The sequence below is a fragment of the Ischnura elegans genome, chromosome 1 (genome assembly GCF_921293095.1).
Source record: "Ischnura elegans chromosome 1, ioIscEleg1.1, whole genome shotgun sequence".
NCBI classification, from domain to species: domain Eukaryota; kingdom Metazoa; phylum Arthropoda; class Insecta; order Odonata; family Coenagrionidae; genus Ischnura; species Ischnura elegans.
Window position 1 is genome coordinate 66,685,362 of NC_060246.1, and position 18,141 is coordinate 66,703,502.

The following is an 18,141-nucleotide window of genomic DNA, read 5'->3' on the forward strand; positions in this document are numbered from 1 at the left end:
GCGCGATGGGACGGCACATCACGCTTTATCTATTATGATATGGAAGGTCGACTCACCTGCTCTGCTGTGCCGTGGGGTACGCGATAACTACGCTTTACAGGCCATCGTAAAGTGATAGCAACCCTTCTCCCACGGCATTAATGGAGCGTCAAGAGTGCCGGGATAGCCAATTTGGGGAGTTTGTGGACGCTTAAACGCCGGCGTCAGGTGCATTATGTTTTTCGGGAATATGAAAACTGAAGCATGGCCGCTGAAAACACATCATGCTAGAGAGATTCTAAAGACCTTCTTATTACTCTAGTCCTTTGAAATGCTTTGATTGACTCCCAGGACTGGTTTTCGGTAAGTTTTCTTTTGAATAAGTTGTAAGATTTATAAAATTTTTATCCCAAATCGTGATAAAAGAGGGGATAGAATATTTAATCTGAGGTTGGCATCTTTCAGAATCGTGTAATAAATCGAGCTTTTTCTCCATCTATAAAAGATATCCACAGAATGTAAAATTCGACAGAACAAGTAAAAAAGAGTATTTATGTGAGTACCTACCACGTGCTAGAATGAATATCGTTTTGTATGTCCGATATCGGTGTTTGTTTCAAATTCATTCGTGATTGTCGTCAGTTTGAAATTGACAAATTCGCACAGCTGATAATAATAAATTATTACAGCTAAATAAAACTGCAATATACTCGGAAATTCCTTTATGACCACTTAGCCTCAGGTTTTACATCATGATTTCACTCAGCGGAGATAGCTTTTTTTACATTTAACGTGATCTATCTACCTCATGGTAAACTGGTTATCAGACAAAAAAGCACTTTCCTAATAATAAAATTAATGAAACAAATAAAATGTACGCGAAAAGGAGGGTTTTTTCCATATGCCTGATAAAGTGACTTAATCAGCCCCTGCTCTGAAAACAGTAGCCTTTCAGAGCTGAAGTTGCTAATCAGCAATTTGGTACTTGCTTATTCGTACACATTTTTCCCGTAAATGAAGTAAAGTTAAATTTTTTAAATTTTACGTCATAGCAGAGCGGCGGCTGGGGTGTCTCCCTGAGTGGAATAAATGTCAGCCGACACGTATTACCTTCCTCCCAACGTCCTCTCCGAAGCGAAATATTTTCCCGGGAAACGCTCTTAAGCCTCGACGTGTGAACCTCCTAGCGGTCGAAATTAAAGGTGCCCTTGGTGGCGTGTCGCCCTCGGCGCCTTACTACCGGAGCCTGTCCACAGCACTTCTCCCGACGGATTTTCGCGCCCTGATGTGACGGCAAACGGTGCCTCGATGACGCTCATCTCATTCCCACTCTTTCAAGTCACTCAAGGGGATAAAAACCTCTCTCGTTTGTTTCTTTTTCCTTAAGTCCTTCCATGAAAAATTGGCGAGACCAAGACGCGATCGCTAAGAGGAGTCATTTTTACGAGTTCGCCTCAATTCTCGAATTTCGGAGTGGATAATCAAATCCATCCCTGAGCTAAGAAAAGAACGTTTTTTATTGTTTTATTTTTCAGCTAATCAGATGTGGGTTTTAATACCACATCGTCTTCGCACTTGAATATTACCCCACATTTCTCAAAGATGGAGTGGGTGGAAGACTTCCTTCTTCGTTGATTCTGTTAATGGCCTCTGATGATTAGGGCGCTAATCCATTTAAACGAATCTCTCTTTGCTTCTCTCTCCTTTCTTAATTCCCTTTCCCAAAAGACCAGCATTTCATTGTTAATTCGGCGGAGTCAGGAGGTCATAAAGGAAAAGCATGCTGGATTAAAAAAATGAGAGGAGCTTTCAAAAGTTGTACTACAGGTGTCGTGGTTCGAGTGAAGCCATCATCATCTGATGCGGTTTCATTAAATTGTATTTCACTTTATTTCTTAATGAAATTTAGCATTATAAACTTGAAATCGTTTCAAGAACCAAATTTTAAAAAAATTAAGGTTTACGGTTTACGGACTAAGGTTTACGGCACAGAAGTCCCTCATAACTTCAGGAAAAAAATTCAATATTCGCATTGTAATTCTCCTTGATCAACCCATCGCGATTTAACTAGTGTATTTATGAAAATTCGAAATCTTTTCATCCAAAAGTAGGTACAATATTAATTTGCTCTAATGCCATTCCTTTTTTTTGCTGTATACATGTCACCAAACACGCACTTCGATGTAATTGATTCGTAAATACTTAGGTCTAATTTCCACGACATCGTGTTACTACTAACATATTGGCCTACTAGAAGGAACTTAATACTGAGGCATGAGCTTACTAACTCATTGTACAGCTCCACCCACAGATATTTCCAACGCATGGTATCCGAGTTTAAGCTGTAGTAGTCTCTAAAATTTTATTTTATCATTTAAAAGGTTAAATCAGCATTTTTTCTCATTTTTTGCCGTGATTCAGCCCATATAATACATTTTATACGTAAAATACTATGGAGCGTAGTTTTTTGGAAATACTGCGAGTCATTGACGAAGTCAGGTATGAACAAGGTGGTAGCTTGTACATTCCCCCTCTTTGAATTTTGCCGATACATTTCATTCAAAATCTGCCAATAAGTTAAGTCTTTAGTAAATTGTATTTTTTGATAAATAATATGTCATTTTTCGAGGTTAAATTAAATTTTTTACAATTATCCATCAAAGACGCGTTAATTCTTCATTATTCACACGCTAGCTACTAATTCTCTCGATCAAACTATTCTTTATTTATATTTCCTTCCCTTGGTATACATTTTTCTGCTGCATTGGGACTCGCAGCCTATACAAATTGTCTCCTTAGTCATTCCATGAATGTATGAATTGATATAATGACTGCCATGTATTTACTTCCTACTTAAATTTCACCAATGGTTGCAGTATTATAGGCGTCTATGAAAAACGTAATCAAGAGCTTGGTTATTGGCCACCGCATCAGATATCCCCCTCCTCGATAAAATGATGGGATGCCATCATGATACCAATTTAATGAATAGGAGGTTATATTTGATAACTGCTGACATGGTGGGTGATATGAAAGTGATTACGCCAGCGTTAATCTCAATTATGGAAACTGATTAAAAATCTCGCGCGGGGGGGGGGGGGGAAGAGCAGTCAAAGAGAAAGGGACCAGTGTTTCCGATGGTAATCACAAAGGATTATGGGAGGCGCGGCTCATGTGTGCATTTTTCGAAAGCGCATCCCCAGTGGCGTGTCTTCAAAGATTGGATTTTTAATATTTGCGCGCGGACGGGCAGATCAAGCATCGCCCGGGTATCACATCTGATAACCGCCGACGCTGCCGACGCCAAACCACGAGAAATACGAGCTTTATCGGCACAAAGCGCAACAGACAGCGTCATCATTTAATGCCACGACGTGAGCTTTAGATATTCACATATATGATGTATACATATACACATTAATATTAAATATTTCCTCCCATTCCCAAAGATTTCCAGACTGAAGTAATATTGTAAAACTACAATACTCTATGCTAAATTTTTTCTTCAATTCACTCCTAGTTTTTATATCGTATTCAACGCAAAAATATTCAAAGTTCTGGTAATAGAAATATTGACTGCAATTCCACATATATTTTTTATGTACGGTCCAGGTTCCGGCAGAGTCATAAGCTGACTGTGGATAAACGTTTAAAATATAGTATGCTAAAAATAAGAGGAATTCACATTGTGAACGTGGCTGTGCGTTAAAGTATACATGTGGAATGGCAGTGTTTTATTATGTCTATCTCCATTAAGGCCAAATCCCACCGAATAACTCGGCGAACGCCATTTAAATGCAGTGCTGTCAGTGCAAAAAATGTATGCTTGCTGAAATTTTTATTATTCATCCACGTTGGTATATCTTCGCAGAACTATATCTAGCTATCTCTTTCATGGAGTTTTTTTTAAGAATCGTTCTTGCAAAATATGATAAGAGAATTTGGATACGATATCTATGTATGTCGAACGATTTATTTGTCATTTTAGCTGGAATTTCCCACTGGATACTAAAAAAATGTACATGTGTTTATTTTTTTATATACATACGGTATCGTATTCGTCCTCAAACAAGTGCGGGAATGCGAACACGACATTCATGCAGTTTTGATTTTTTTTTTTTGTGATCGGTCACGACGGAGATCTCATCTTATCAGCGAGTGCAGCGCTCCTGCGTCGTTCGTTTGATATCGCCGCGGCCCTCATAACGAAAATCGCGCTGCGGCGAGTGGCGTTGTGACCCGTTCGTTTTTTTTCCGAGGGGAAAGGGGGGATTTAGGGTCTGGCCACCAAAGCGTCGGCGGCGGCGTCCGTGGTGCTGTCCGCGGATTATCGCCGACGTCGTTGCGCGGTGCATTCTCTGTCGGGCGGATCCGCTGCGGATCTGCAATTTGCGATCCCTCATCTCCTCCCTCTCTCTCTAGATCCTTCCCTTCCCCTTTATTTATCCACCTACATCTCTGACCAAATGCTCAGTCTCACGCTCCCTCTCCGTTTCGTAGCTATAGGAAGGATAGAAAATCTGAACGTTATATTTGCCATTTTAGGTAAAAATAATGTGAACCAATTTCGGGGAGATACATGGGTGGACTTGAGAGACACATTATCAATAATGTTTCCAGTCATCACAGTTACTATTCCGGTTTGGGTAGGTTTACATAAAGGCTCAATAGGGAAAATATATTAAATCGATTCCCGCTTTAGCGTAAGCTGGGCAGATAGATGTTTAGCCTGACAAAATTCTCAGTCTCACGCTTCCTCTCCATTTCGTAGCTAGCAACGGTAGAAAAGCTGACCATTAGATTTGCTAACTAAGGTAAAAAATAATATGCACCGATTTCGGGGATTGACTTGAGAGTTTCATTAACAATAATGTTACCTCTAATCACAGTTACTCTACCGGTTAGGGTAGGTTTACATAAAGAATGAAGTAGGGAAAAAATTTGAAGTGATTCCGGTATTAGCGCAAGCTGAGCTGATAGATGTTTAGCCTTCGTCCGTTCTATATACATTTTTATTCGCACCTTCCTTTTTATTTCTCCTTCTACCATTTTGACAAAATCCTCCATCACACATTCCCTCTATGGGCGTGACTTGAAGGAAAAAAGTCCTGATATGACGCCAAAGTGAGCAAATAAGTACATATACCCTTTCTATTTTACGTATTTATTCTTCCCTTTCTCTATAATACCATTAACTACCCTGACAAAATCCTCCGCCGCACACTCCATTCCAATGCGTTGCTAGCGACGAAGAGGAACTCTATTACCTTAACCTTCCTCCAATGTCCATGCATATTCATCCTTCTCTTCCTCTAATTTTATACTTCTGCCTCTCTGGCCATGTTCTCGTGCGTAACAAGCAGCGAAAGTACTGTTTAAAGAGTAGGTATGACCGCAAGTGAATACGTACCGGCAGATAGATAGCCATGTGGAATTTTTAAGCGGATACTATTGATCACCGGTTCGTCATGAGACTTAAAGGTGGCTCAAGATCTGCTTCGGATCCAGAGTGACTAAATTTGATCTCAAGTATTGACATATGATAATTAACTGTGCAATCACAAATTCGAAGTAAGTCCAAAGATAATACGTATAAGAAATATAATGCGAATAAATATAAAACGTAACTTTGGTGAGGAAAGGGCATTTAGACCGGAAGAAATGTCAGAATAAATGCGGATTAATACGAATATTTAAGCTATAAATTGGGAAAAAATCACTATTTTTCTTTTAATAGATTGTAGTTCTGATAGTGCGAGGATTTCATTTCTCTAACTTCAATTACATGATTTTCCTCGTGAAAAAATGGTACCCGCTATCTATCTGTGATTTTGAAATCTCTCTCTACCGGAAAAACCATGTGACAAGATATATGTTTCATTCGATCTCAAGGTTAATGCGCTCGCTCTTGAAGCAATATTTGTCATAGTGACTGTTTACACTTGCGCTCCAATTTTTTTTAGGCCATCATCAATTTCTCTCTGCTCATTCCTTATGTACTCCTGTCCCAACCGGCAGATTAGCTGTGATGACAGGTAGCATTATTGATAATCAAAGCACTGCAGAAACAAGTGACTTTGTACGCAAGGACGCGCACGGGTGCAAAGTTAAACACACCAAAGGAGGATGTTCGCCATGAAAAAATTTGACATGTGACGTCAACGTCTTGTTCGGTAATACCCATCCCGAAGTTCGCTCTGAGAAAATGGCTTGGTGGTGTCAAACATTTTTTCATGGCGAACTTCATCCTTGGGTGTGTTTATTATTGATAATGTCACTCTCAGTCTCGCCCATAACTTCCCGAAATTGGTGCACGATATTTTTCTGCCGTACACGACAATTTAAATTCTGAGAAATGTATGGTCGTGGTAGAATTTGTGTTTTGGATGCTTCCACGGCTAACACACTCTTCTCACACAAACCATTACGTAAGTATGGATTACGTTATTGACTATTTTTTTCCGCTACAGTATAATTTGAAAATGCAAGGGTGTTTAAAAGGTTGGCCATAATTTATTTTAAAAGTTCATTTCTTTTAAGAAGGAGATAACTTGGGTAGGATTATCCGGAGAATCTCCAAAGATAGTGTCCACCGCTCCATTTACTGCGTGTTTGAGCTGAAGTATATACTGCACTCCGTCAGGATATGTTGCACGCTCAGAGGGCAATTGCAATCGTGACACCAAGGTGGTTCCCTCGCTTTCGTGCAAAGGCAAGAACGAGTTCGGGCAGTATTCCTAATTCTCAGTCGAGTGACTGCGACTTCTCCCCTCCGGGTAATCTTTATAGAAGAGGGCCACGCTGTTACTACCGGCTTTTCTAGGCTAAAGATGCTGAAAACACGGCAGTGCTCCCGCACCTGTTCATGTTGATGCCTAACTTTCTGCTAGCGTCATAAAACTTAACGTCCTGCTGGTGTATTTTTCGCTCATTTAATTTTAAATTAGTTCTCTTTTTCCTATGTGAATCTTCTCGTAGGCGGGGAAATTTGATTGGCAACATTATGAGACACTTGAGAATCCACTGATAATCGTTGAAGACAGGTGGATGAGAAGAATGGTAGAGGTAGGCCACCGAAGGGATGCATAAGGCAGATGATGAAGGATGTAAAAAGAAAGAAACATGTCGCCTTGAAAAGATAAGCTGAGAATTAGAGAAAAATGAGTTGAAAGCTACGTTAAACCGATCTTTGTATTGATGATTGCTGATGACGATGATAATGAAGCTTCTTAAATCTGTTTTGAGACTGAAGGAATCGCCGAACTAGCAGAAAGTTACCGGAGCTAATTCCTTAAATCTTTATGACCTGTAGTAAATTAGTTCATCATTTTCCTGCGAATGTTTTCCCTTTACGGTTATTCTACATTATTTTAGATTTATAACTAACGACAAAAGCTACTTTTTGTTCACCCAGAAGATGTTTGCGAATAAAATAATGATATTTGTATTATATAAAAATTTTAATATCGTGTTTACCGTCATACGCGGAACGGTTTCCATTTTGATGACGGGAACAACTTATTTTATTTTACCACGTTTTATTATACTCGCTTTCTTGTTTATCCTTCCGGGAAAAATCTCGCAACTCCAATTTCGACAACTTCCTGATTAACTAGAGCGCTGACATTTCCAGGGTATCTCAGAACTGAATGACAATGTAATGTTCTTACACTTTTACTACAATTGTCAGAGTACCTCGTGTAATATTCAGAAATAAAAATTAATGTGGAGTTCTAAAAAAGGCCACTTAAATGCAATTATAATCGCTTTCACTAAGAGACAAGTCTGATATGTATTGACTGGAAAGTATTATATTTATAATCTTACATGCACACCACGTTTTTTTTTTTTTTTATATCTGAAATGGTCTTCAAAAACTTATTTTAACTTTCTCATCAATCAAATTTGAAATTTTGAATAATTTAAGGTGCCGTACAGCCGTTATTTTCTTCTTTTTAATAAAACGTGGCTGTTAATAAAAATGCTATTTATTGTTTATACTTTAATATCATTTAATAGTATCTCGAGTATCATGTAGTCGTAACATGCACGAATATGTCTTGGCTATGGGAAAGATGTTACCGCAACTGGTGAAAAATTGCGCATTGCCAGCAAGGGATCGTCTGGCCGTGTGTGTCCCCACGGGAAGGAAGGCTCGATGGTCTGGGGCCAGAGGCGCCGTCGACGCCAGAAGGATTAGTAGCGGGAGGGAGGTGGGGACTCCCCGCCGCGTCGGTCTCTAAGTGGAGAGGATGGGATAGGCCCGCCCTTTTAAACCGCTGCCGCTCGCGCCACGCCCTCAAATTCGACGGCATGGTCACGCGAAGCACGCCACCCACTTCATCCCCCCTCCTCCTTCCCCAACGACCCCACGAGCGATTCCTCCCTTACCTCCGACACCTGAGGGGTGCGGGTTGATCGTCGAAACGGCGGGGGAGAAGATGAGACAATGGAGACGGAGAAAGCCTTTGACGAGGAACGGAGGAGTAAACAAAGTCGGGGTAATAAGGCGGGTTCATGGAGGAGACGGGTGGATTGCGTGGAGGACGGGAAACTGACTCTTACGATGGGAGAGTGTTTTCATCGGAAAGCATTGTCTTGAATATTAGGCATCCAATATACTCGATTAATGTTAGCAACGCATTAACCTTGAAATAGTAACGGTGTAATGAAATATTTAGCCCGTACGGTATTATTTTATACGTTGTGCATTTTATTTGGTGAAATATTTTGCAAAATGGCGTGGAGAACATTTATGCAGTGGCTGAATTACATCTAAGGTGCTATGACTTTTGTTATGGCACATTTATCCCGTACATTTTTTAAGATAAGTAAACGTCATTGGTTTTAATGAATAAATCGATATGTTAGTTAGAATGATCCAGGAGAGAGAGGATGAAGTTAGGAAAGATTTCTGATTTTCATCCAACATTTTAATCAAATGGAATTTTTATGGATTTAATATTGTTACCCTTATGATTGTCAATATACTTATTTTTTCTTTAAAATATGTCATCAAGTGATTTAATGATAAGACTTGTTTGTTGAGTTACTTGTTTGTCGTATTTTTTTAATCAACTTTTAGAGAAATCACATCTACATCAACCACGCCAGCAAATTCGTCGTGTCAGTGACAAGGGTACCTCGGACACCAGCTGTTAATCTGAAGGGGAATACGTACGAGGAACATCATGTGTCGTAAAATATCCAGCATTAATTATCATCGCCAGGTAGCTGAGTCACCAATCTCGACTATGAAACATGCACGCGAAGTGCATGTTACATGAAGTTTCCATCTGGTTCAAAAAGTAACCCACGCATGGCTACGTTTTTTAACAAGGTCTCCGTGACCTTCCATTATGCTTGATGCCGCAAGTAAAATTGTGAAAGAGCATTTACCTTGCTTAATTAATGTAATGTATACATTGCGTTCAGAAATCAAATTATTTATGGCAATGCTTTTTTAACAACCCCGTTTTTTCCTTGAGAAGATGGCATCTCTCTGGAAAAGTAAGAGGATAAATTGTTTCGCCACATGGGGATAACGAAAGATTATCAAAGTTAAGTTCATTGGCTTATGACGAGGAGAAAGCGAGGGAAATGACTGTTAAAAGAAATAAAAGGGATAGTAAGGTGCTATTAATGCATAGGCGCTGTCATTTCCCTTCTTGACAGTTTCACAATCCCTTTCATCAAAAAGACCGCTTAAAGAAAGGTTTTAAATTACATTAATTGCTTCGCTTCCCCGGATTTTAAAACGATTCTCGCAAAAATGAAAACCAATGCCTACTTATGCTTTTAAGTTTACATATATTGAAACTACATTTCGGTGATATATGTAATACATGATTGAAGAATAGAAGATAAGAATTGGGGTACTACCGATTATAATTGACTACATATTGCACAACATACAATTACCGAAGGTTTTGAAAGCTTAAATCCCTCCAGTTCTTTGTTCATATTGAGAGTTTCGATTGGAACTAAGCGGTGAATATTCGCATCAAAAATTGTAAATTATGGTGATAATCATTTCAAATTTTAAGCATTTCTTCCATAGGAAAGTATGGAGTTCTTTCGCGAAGAGCGGCATTCCCAATCACCGAATTCCAACTTAGTAAAGCATATTGTTAAAATTTACTTGGTTTTGATGATAAGCTATTTATGCGCAATCAAAGTGAAATTAATGCATGATAAAAAAAAATTCAAGGTTCATTTCTCACATTTTCAAAACAAGTCCTGATATTTTTTTAATTACGTAGTTCCCCCAGGATTCGAGGTTGCTCCAGATTTAATTCTTATTACCATAATACAACTAAGCAAAACATATAAACATAGACGAAAAATCATATTCCGTTCAAGAAAACTGATTTCTCCTTCGTGGAATTTTCGCATTTCCACATTGCCACTCTGTAACTATGGAACGGTTGTAAACCCAAAATATCGGAAATCGAACCCCGGCCATCGATATCTCTGATACGAGCCCGTTTCCGATGCCCAAAATACCTGAAACACTCGCGTGTACCCAATTGGGTTCGTGTGCGGTTCCCTTCGCGTGCCTAACCCTCTACACGAGTCAATGCGTGATCCCGGCCACTCGCCGAATTTATGGCGGTGCAGATGTGATGTAACCATTACGGTAATTTGCGCGCGAAGTGGCTCTCTTTTTAATTGTCCGTGCCTACCTCCGCAGCAGATATAAATTGAATTAATTGCGCTCCGAGCCCCGTGCATGATTACCGGACGTAAAAAAGCGTATTCAATGTATTATACAAATTAAAATCTAGAGCTACCTCAAATTCTGGTGGAACAATGTGATTAAAAAATGTCACAACATGCAAAGAAAACATCAGTAATAAACTAGGATTTTGTTTTATCGTGTATTCATTTTTGTTATGTTGCAGATGAATAGCATACCGGCAAGAAATAAGTCAACTCCAAACTAAATGTTTACCATGGTGGTGAAGCAAAACTATTTTATAATGTACGCCTCCAAGCGTATCCATTCACGCATTATAAATAAATAAGAGAATTAAAATCACTCTTTCTTTCTTTCTCTCCTAGGACTTTCTATTCAGAGGCAGTTTCTTTTCGTTTAGTTTCATTTAAAATGAAGGACAGTGTCTCCTTCTCTCTCCATACTCTCCACGAATTTAAATTGAAACTTATTAGCTAATTGCAGTCTTTTTTAATTATTTTACGATTTAAATGTTACTATATGTCTATAATAACTATGCTGTTCTTCATTTTTACCAAGTGTTGATAGCAAGCTCCGGTTTTTCTCACCAATCACCAATTTTTCTCCAATTATTACGAATATTATGACAATGCAGGAATAATTCAACTTCATCGGGAAATGACAAATAAAAAAATCTTAAACTACGTACTATTGTCCATATCAAGCTGCTTACCAGCAAAACTTTGATACAGCTACGAATTATTTCACCATTTATTCGAATAAATAAAACACGCATTCCTGATCCTCCGTCGATAGTGAATTCGTTTAATGCATCAAATCGAAGTAGCGTTTTTAGGGGAAGAGTGAGGGGGTGCTTACCTCCCCTACCCCAAATGTGATCAAAAACATTTGATTTTTATAATTCTAATTGTTTTTGTATCCTTAAATATCTAAAATTGTTCAATTTCATCTGTTGCTGGGAATAAATATGAAATTTTAGGCTACAAAATTTGTTTAAAAAAATCGATATTTAAAAACATTTTGCACGGGAGAATGCCCCTCTCTCCCTGGGGGTATTCCGCACTCCCCGATCCCTGGTCTTGACCCAACCCCCCCCCCCCCAAATTTGATGCTGAATCCGCACGTATCAAATCAGTATGGCCATCAATGGATAATGTAGTGTCTTTCCCCTCCTCGGCAGGTTGCCTGTTCCTGTGCTGCCTGTGTTTCCCCGAAGGCGTCTCCTCCATCTCCTCGGCGTCGTCCGTGTCCGGGGGCTTCGGTGTGGACGAGTCGTCGTGGCGCGGGCCGCAGCTCACCGTCGAACCTCCCGCACGCCTCGAGTTCTCCAACTCGAGCGGCGGCCGTCTGCACTGCGCCGCCTCCGGTAATCCGCCGCCCACGCTCCACTGGGTCCTCGCCTCGGCCGCCGCCTCCGCCGCTCCGGCACCCGCACCCGGCACCCCAGGTATGTTGGGATCAGCCCAGTGATGTAAAATACATGGGTGCTCTACATGTATGTGACAATCATGTCTTGCTGTACAGTAGGATTCTTGCGTTGAGTGATACAGCAATGCGGACCACAGAGATTGATAGGTCATCGAAGAAAATTAAAAAAAACGAAATTTTGAAGTCGAGAATTTTTGTTATGATTATTTGTTTAGCTTTTTTGGAATGATTTTTTAATGTTATAACACCAACTGTTAATTTTTATTTTAAATCCGAATTATTCTTAATTTGTTTAGTAATCCAGGCCAAGAATTATTGTTATCAATACCATCTGCTACTACTGGTATTCATAAACCTGTGAGCTCTCTTGATAAGCTCAACTTTCGCCGTTATGGCATAAATTACACTGTTATTGTCAACAAAATATATTTATTTAACGTAATTATCGGAAAACAGGTTCTCACAGTAACTACCATGTTTTATTTTTCACCGACTAGGGTCCCAATTGTACAATGTAATGTCGTTACTGTGGAATCTTTCCTTGATAATTGCAAATAATACCGCGGTAACTATGGATAATTTTAATTTATCCTGGTGTGAATTAGAGTGGAAGGTACAAAAAGAAGTTTCCTATTCTATGATGTCATTATTTTTTTATAGAATGATTCACCATGTTACTTCCTCGTGTACATTTAAAAAGCTACAATGCCAAAAGGGGCTACTGCTATGAGTAAAATTAAATCATATGCAAAACAATTAATGTTCCATATATTGTTTACGAAAATACTGCAACGTGAATAAGATTATGATCATGGAGAGCTGCGCCATAAATGAGAGATGGAATTTTACTGAATTATGGAACTCTGGTCATTTATTCTATATTTTGGTCAAAGGCTTGGAAATCGCAAGGTTGTAATTGCAACTTGAAAGCTAGGTAATTACCAAATTCCTTTTTCATTTCTATTCATACTGGTATTATTCATCGTAATTAGCATAAAATACGATGGACATATGAATGCGTTGTAATACAAAAAAATCGTATGCAATTGTCGATATCACTGCTAGTTTGATCATGAAAAACTGGTAGTAAATTAATGATTGGGATGAAAAGATGATTTGATTTCACGTTGGTTAGCTTCAGTAAATTTTGATGAGAGCACAAAATTCTTTAATTACTCCAGTAATGAGGGCTTTCTCTCCAACTAGGTGTGAAATATGGCAGCCGTCAACAGTTAGTCTGCGTGATGGGTGCGTTATGGTAATATGGTTTCGTATTAACCACCGTCTCATTTCGCACGATCACGCAACAGACAAAGCGGAAACTAAAAATGTTAATCCACGTAGTTTGAACGATCTTTTTCATTTTGATGAGACTTGAATATTTTTCATTGAGAATATGCGGTATTCTACTCCAAAATACATCTATTTATCCCAATGATCAGAATTGTCACAAATAGTTTACATTTTTTTAAATAAATTTGATATTTTATCGGAAAGTTTTATTTTAATTCGTCATTTAATAAAAAAAACGATACTTTTTTCTATTAAAACTCACGTAAGACACATAATAAGGCAAAAAAATGTCTACTCAATTTTTATATACTTTCCATTTCGTCTTTCATTTAGCAAGTGTGACACTTTTGGTCTTGTCTCTGGTAATATTTTTTCGCTGGAATTCACCACAAAAGGTATTTTTGAGGAGGGAATTTGCTCGCTCTATTATATGAACAATGTAACAATGAAAAACTGCATCGACATTTTACTAGCTGAACATTCAATTAAAATAATTTAGTATTAAGTATGCAGGAGAGTTTTAAAACTGATTATACCTCAATAATTTCATTTTTTCGATTAATTTGATAGATATATTTCTTCGGCTTCAACTTTATGATAACGAACAGTGTTCGTTTATATAAAGTTATTATACGCTGGTCGTTACCATAAAGTTGCAGTCGATATTTTCCAAATATGTTTTTCGGGATATATTTCGTGAACAAAATTGTTGGTTGACTTCGTGTACCTTTTGTTCACTTCAAATTGAATAACGTTTTCTTTTATAGATTCCTAAATCAATATCTCAAATAGCATTTACGGCATACTAACGCAAAATACGTTTTCGGCGAATCTGCAAATTGCATGAATGTCACAGGTCCCCCATTCAGAACTACAAATCCATAATCAATAATGAATATCCCAAGTTTCTTAATTAAGCTATGTTTTTAAATTTTATTCTCTAGGCATGTCCCAATAATTTAGTCGGTACTGAATAGTTTCAATTTTCACAAAGCATATAACACCCCGGTAATTGTCATTGCGATCCTCCTGGGGCTGTGGATCGCTGCTCCAAGTATGTGCTCTGTGACAGATGAACTATGCTGTTGCCGTAAACGTGCGCAAACAATGGTCGAAGACAATGGAGACGAGCCGTTTCGTCCTCTTGGAGCTAGGAGCTCCATGGCGTACATTTGTAATCGGTCCATAATGGGCTCCATACTCTAGTACTTAAACACGTGAGAGAGGTGTCGGCATGCAAGAGCCCTTTGAGAACACTTGTCGCACAGCATCTCGTTGACCATTTCGGGACCACTGCGAGCGAAAGAAAGGCATCGTCGTGAGCCAAGTGGAACCGAAGGGAGAAATAACTCCCTCGTGACACTTTCTTCTCGCACTCTCCGTCCATTCTCCACTTTTTTTAACTTCACTTCTATCCAGCATCGATTTCATAACACTCAGTCGTCATTTTCGGTTCCCTGGAGACCGAGATTGCGTAGGGAGGAGGGACTCCACAGCGCTACCCCCTATCCGCAACCCCCCCCCCCCCCTTCCCTGCAAACTTCTCGACGCGTGCATGAAGACCCGTGAGACAGACCGTGTTCTTCTTACCTATGCACTTAAGCTTTTAGATCCCCATGGGTGGGGGTCTCCAGTCCGCCGGCGAGCATTTCTCTCCGCCATTTGCGACTGTGTTCGTGGGTGGGAGAGAGCAATTTCGTTGAAATATCCGAGCGCTACTGCCGTTATGAAGAGCCTTGGAGGAATTCCATGCATTAGGAGGCCAGGTAGGGGGTCTTAGGTGGGGGAAGAGGACTGAAGGAGGTGGTATACGGTGTGGGTGGGTACAGGGAGATGAAGAAGAAGGCCAAGAGGGGAGGGAATGTGAAGCGAAACTGCTTTCATAAGGCTTCGGAGTGAGTTGTGAGTTTGACATAGAATCTAGCCTTTGGAAGACAAGTATTGGCTCACAAACAAGGGACCTCGTATGAAATCATATGAGATTGAAGGGATAGTAATAATGCCACCTTTGACAAGCGATAAACTTATATAGTGACATGCCATAGTTTCATGAGCTAGAGTAGAAATTAACCCCATGTCAGTATTCGGTCAGTTCGTGACAACGCAATATCACTGAAATAGTCTCTTTGTTTGCTCAATTACTATAAGGAAAATGTCATAGTTAATCGTCAAATGAAGCTTTTAATAAAGGTATACGTCATTTGGTAAAACTTTTTCAATACCTTTCCAACCTACACCCTCTCCTAAGGGCATTCTCCCTCGGTAAATTAGTGCGTAAATTCAAAAAGTTGTCTTCACGATCGAATACGACGTTCAAGACCATCGCCATGGCTTTGCTGTTCGTGTAGTATTTAGAATAATTTGAGAAATTCCTATTCAAGGTCTTATGGATCAAAAATAAAGTATCAAGTTTAGAGGCAAATTGAGTCTTTATTAAAGGATGAACAACTATTTCTTTGAAGTGTTTTTGTAGTGCAACCAAGCCTTTGATTTGTTCTGTAATGCTCCGCGAAAATTTTGTTCCATATTATCTGAGTTACATAAAAGCTGTAATTAACCTTGTTATATTCATATTCCCACGCAAACAAATTAAAAAACATATTCCTTATGCATTTATCCTGGAAATGACAAATTATACGATATCAGCGGTAAAAAAAAATCAAAAACCGGGTTTCACAAAATTCTTTCCGTCCTCGGTTCCCCCGTCATAAGTAACTTTTGCGTTATTTATCATTTCCGTACTGGAAAATTTTCGTATTATTAACGCGAAAAGGGTACAACTTTTTGGAAAAATTTATCTCCAAAGGCAATTAAATATACTTTTGAAACGGATCTTCAGCGCATAAATTCAAAACGCGCGAAGAAGGGCTTAAATTTGATGAACCAACCGTGTACAAATTGGAAGCACTGAGATGGCTATTTATTGTTTGGTGGTCAGGTTGCAATCATTTTTAAAATTTCGCACCCTTGATGATACCAATTTTTCATCAGCCCCGCTTTGAGACTCGGAGGGGTGATTCCACTTTCAGAGTGAATTCATCCACCCAAACGTAAGTGGATTTTGAGGAGTGAGATTTATTTTTTTAGATAATTCCTCGCCACTGACCGAGCAAAGTAATGTATTGCTCATTTCCCCCTTATGCTATTATTGGGATAGAAAATGATCGAGTTGATATTGAGGATAAATAATTAATATCTCCTTTTGCCGAGCGAAAAGCAATGAGTGGCGAACCTTATTTCAATAACAGCAGTGGAAACTCTATTTCTATATTTTAAGCCCCTTTCAAAGCATCTCAATCTCGCATTTCGTTCCATAGGATAAAATTTGAAGTCTTGAACCCCTTACCATATCCATACTGTAATCATAAGATGACGGCAAGGACTTTATCGAATGATGCGATTTAATTTACTATTTTACGGCATTATTATGGCAATAAACTATGCAGAAGTTTCGCATTTTATGTAAGGTCACTTATTCATATGAACTCCAGTCTTCAAGGTGAGTTTTCATTCTGTTTCAAAATGGTGATGTTATTCTATTGCTGGTGATTTACCCGGTTTTTGTATTAATTTTAGTTTATATGTGTCATACATACATACATCACAAGTAATATTATTACATAAATTATTTGATAATATTAATCATTGTAAACAATAAAATTGAGCAGAGCATTGCATATAGGTACTTAATAAAAAACTAAACCTATCTATTATTATATCGTGACAACAAAGAAGTTAAATACGATTCACCGTGGATAGTTGGGAGTCTTTGTCATTGACTCTCAGGGTTCCTTATTCCCCGGCGATGTTTGACTTGCAATCTAAAATGTCTCTCCGCTTTCAGCTTTAATGCTTTGAATAGTTCACATGCGCATTCTACACACGTGATGAGTAAGTCGAGCTCCTACAGTTATTTTTTAAGCCATCCAACTTCTGCGCTGAGTAATGAGCATGGAGTATGCAAACTTCAAGATGGAGTAAAGCAAACTGAGATCAGCGGTACCAACCAACCAAGTCCATTGCACTCACATATTTCCAAACGAGCGCAACGAACCACATTCTCTGAGATGTTTTGATAATATTCACCTGTATCTTAATGCTGATTATCAACGTTTGAGCCTTAATTGTAATCTCGGAGCTCGCAATAAATGTATGATGAGTTTTCGTTTTTTTTTTAATTCATTAAACATGTTTTTTAACCCTCGTCCAAGATTTATCACTTCGTTTCCTCATTAAAGTGGCAGTAGCGGTTACTACTCCAAAGGCTGAGGGTAATGTCTCCTTAAAGTTTTTATTTGCGATATTTTTTTGGCTGATTGTTTTACTTAAGCTTCATAAATTGGGAATAATATCGTCGTAATAAATTTACCAGAAAAAAATACATAATTAATAGGGCATTAAATATAGGTATTACCACACAAACTAATACGTTTGTCATTTGCTTTTGTCATTTTTACCTGCTGTTTTAGGTTTCTCTTCATTGCATAATATTTAACGCGAGTAATTTATCCTCAGAATCATTCTTTCAATTTTTATTGTTCACTTTTTACACCACGTTTGCCATGCACTTTCATTGAGTACCATGCACTTTTTGAAGCCCAAAAATCACAACAGTATCAGTTTTTTTATTTTAATCATGAGCAAAAGTTGGCAAAGTTCAACTTTTGTGTGAACAGGATCGGTTCGTTATTATGGAGCATAACAGTGACATATTATTCTTGCGTTCTATCGATTGAAAATTT

The 18,141-nt window shown here is 38.6% G+C and overlaps 1 protein-coding gene across 4 annotated transcripts in view; it reads left to right on the forward strand.

The window, feature by feature from the left end:
* Window positions 1–18,141, forward strand: part of LOC124162481 (Down syndrome cell adhesion molecule-like protein Dscam2) — a 690,555-nt gene that overhangs the window by 529,834 nt on the left and 142,580 nt on the right. For all 4 annotated transcript variants that reach the window (XM_046539031.1, XM_046539045.1, XM_046539048.1 and 1 more), the window contains exon 3: window positions 11,859–12,125. In XM_046539031.1, coding sequence (XP_046394987.1) covers window positions 11,859–12,125 — 267 coding nt within the window. The remainder of the gene's footprint in view (window positions 1–11,858; window positions 12,126–18,141) is intronic.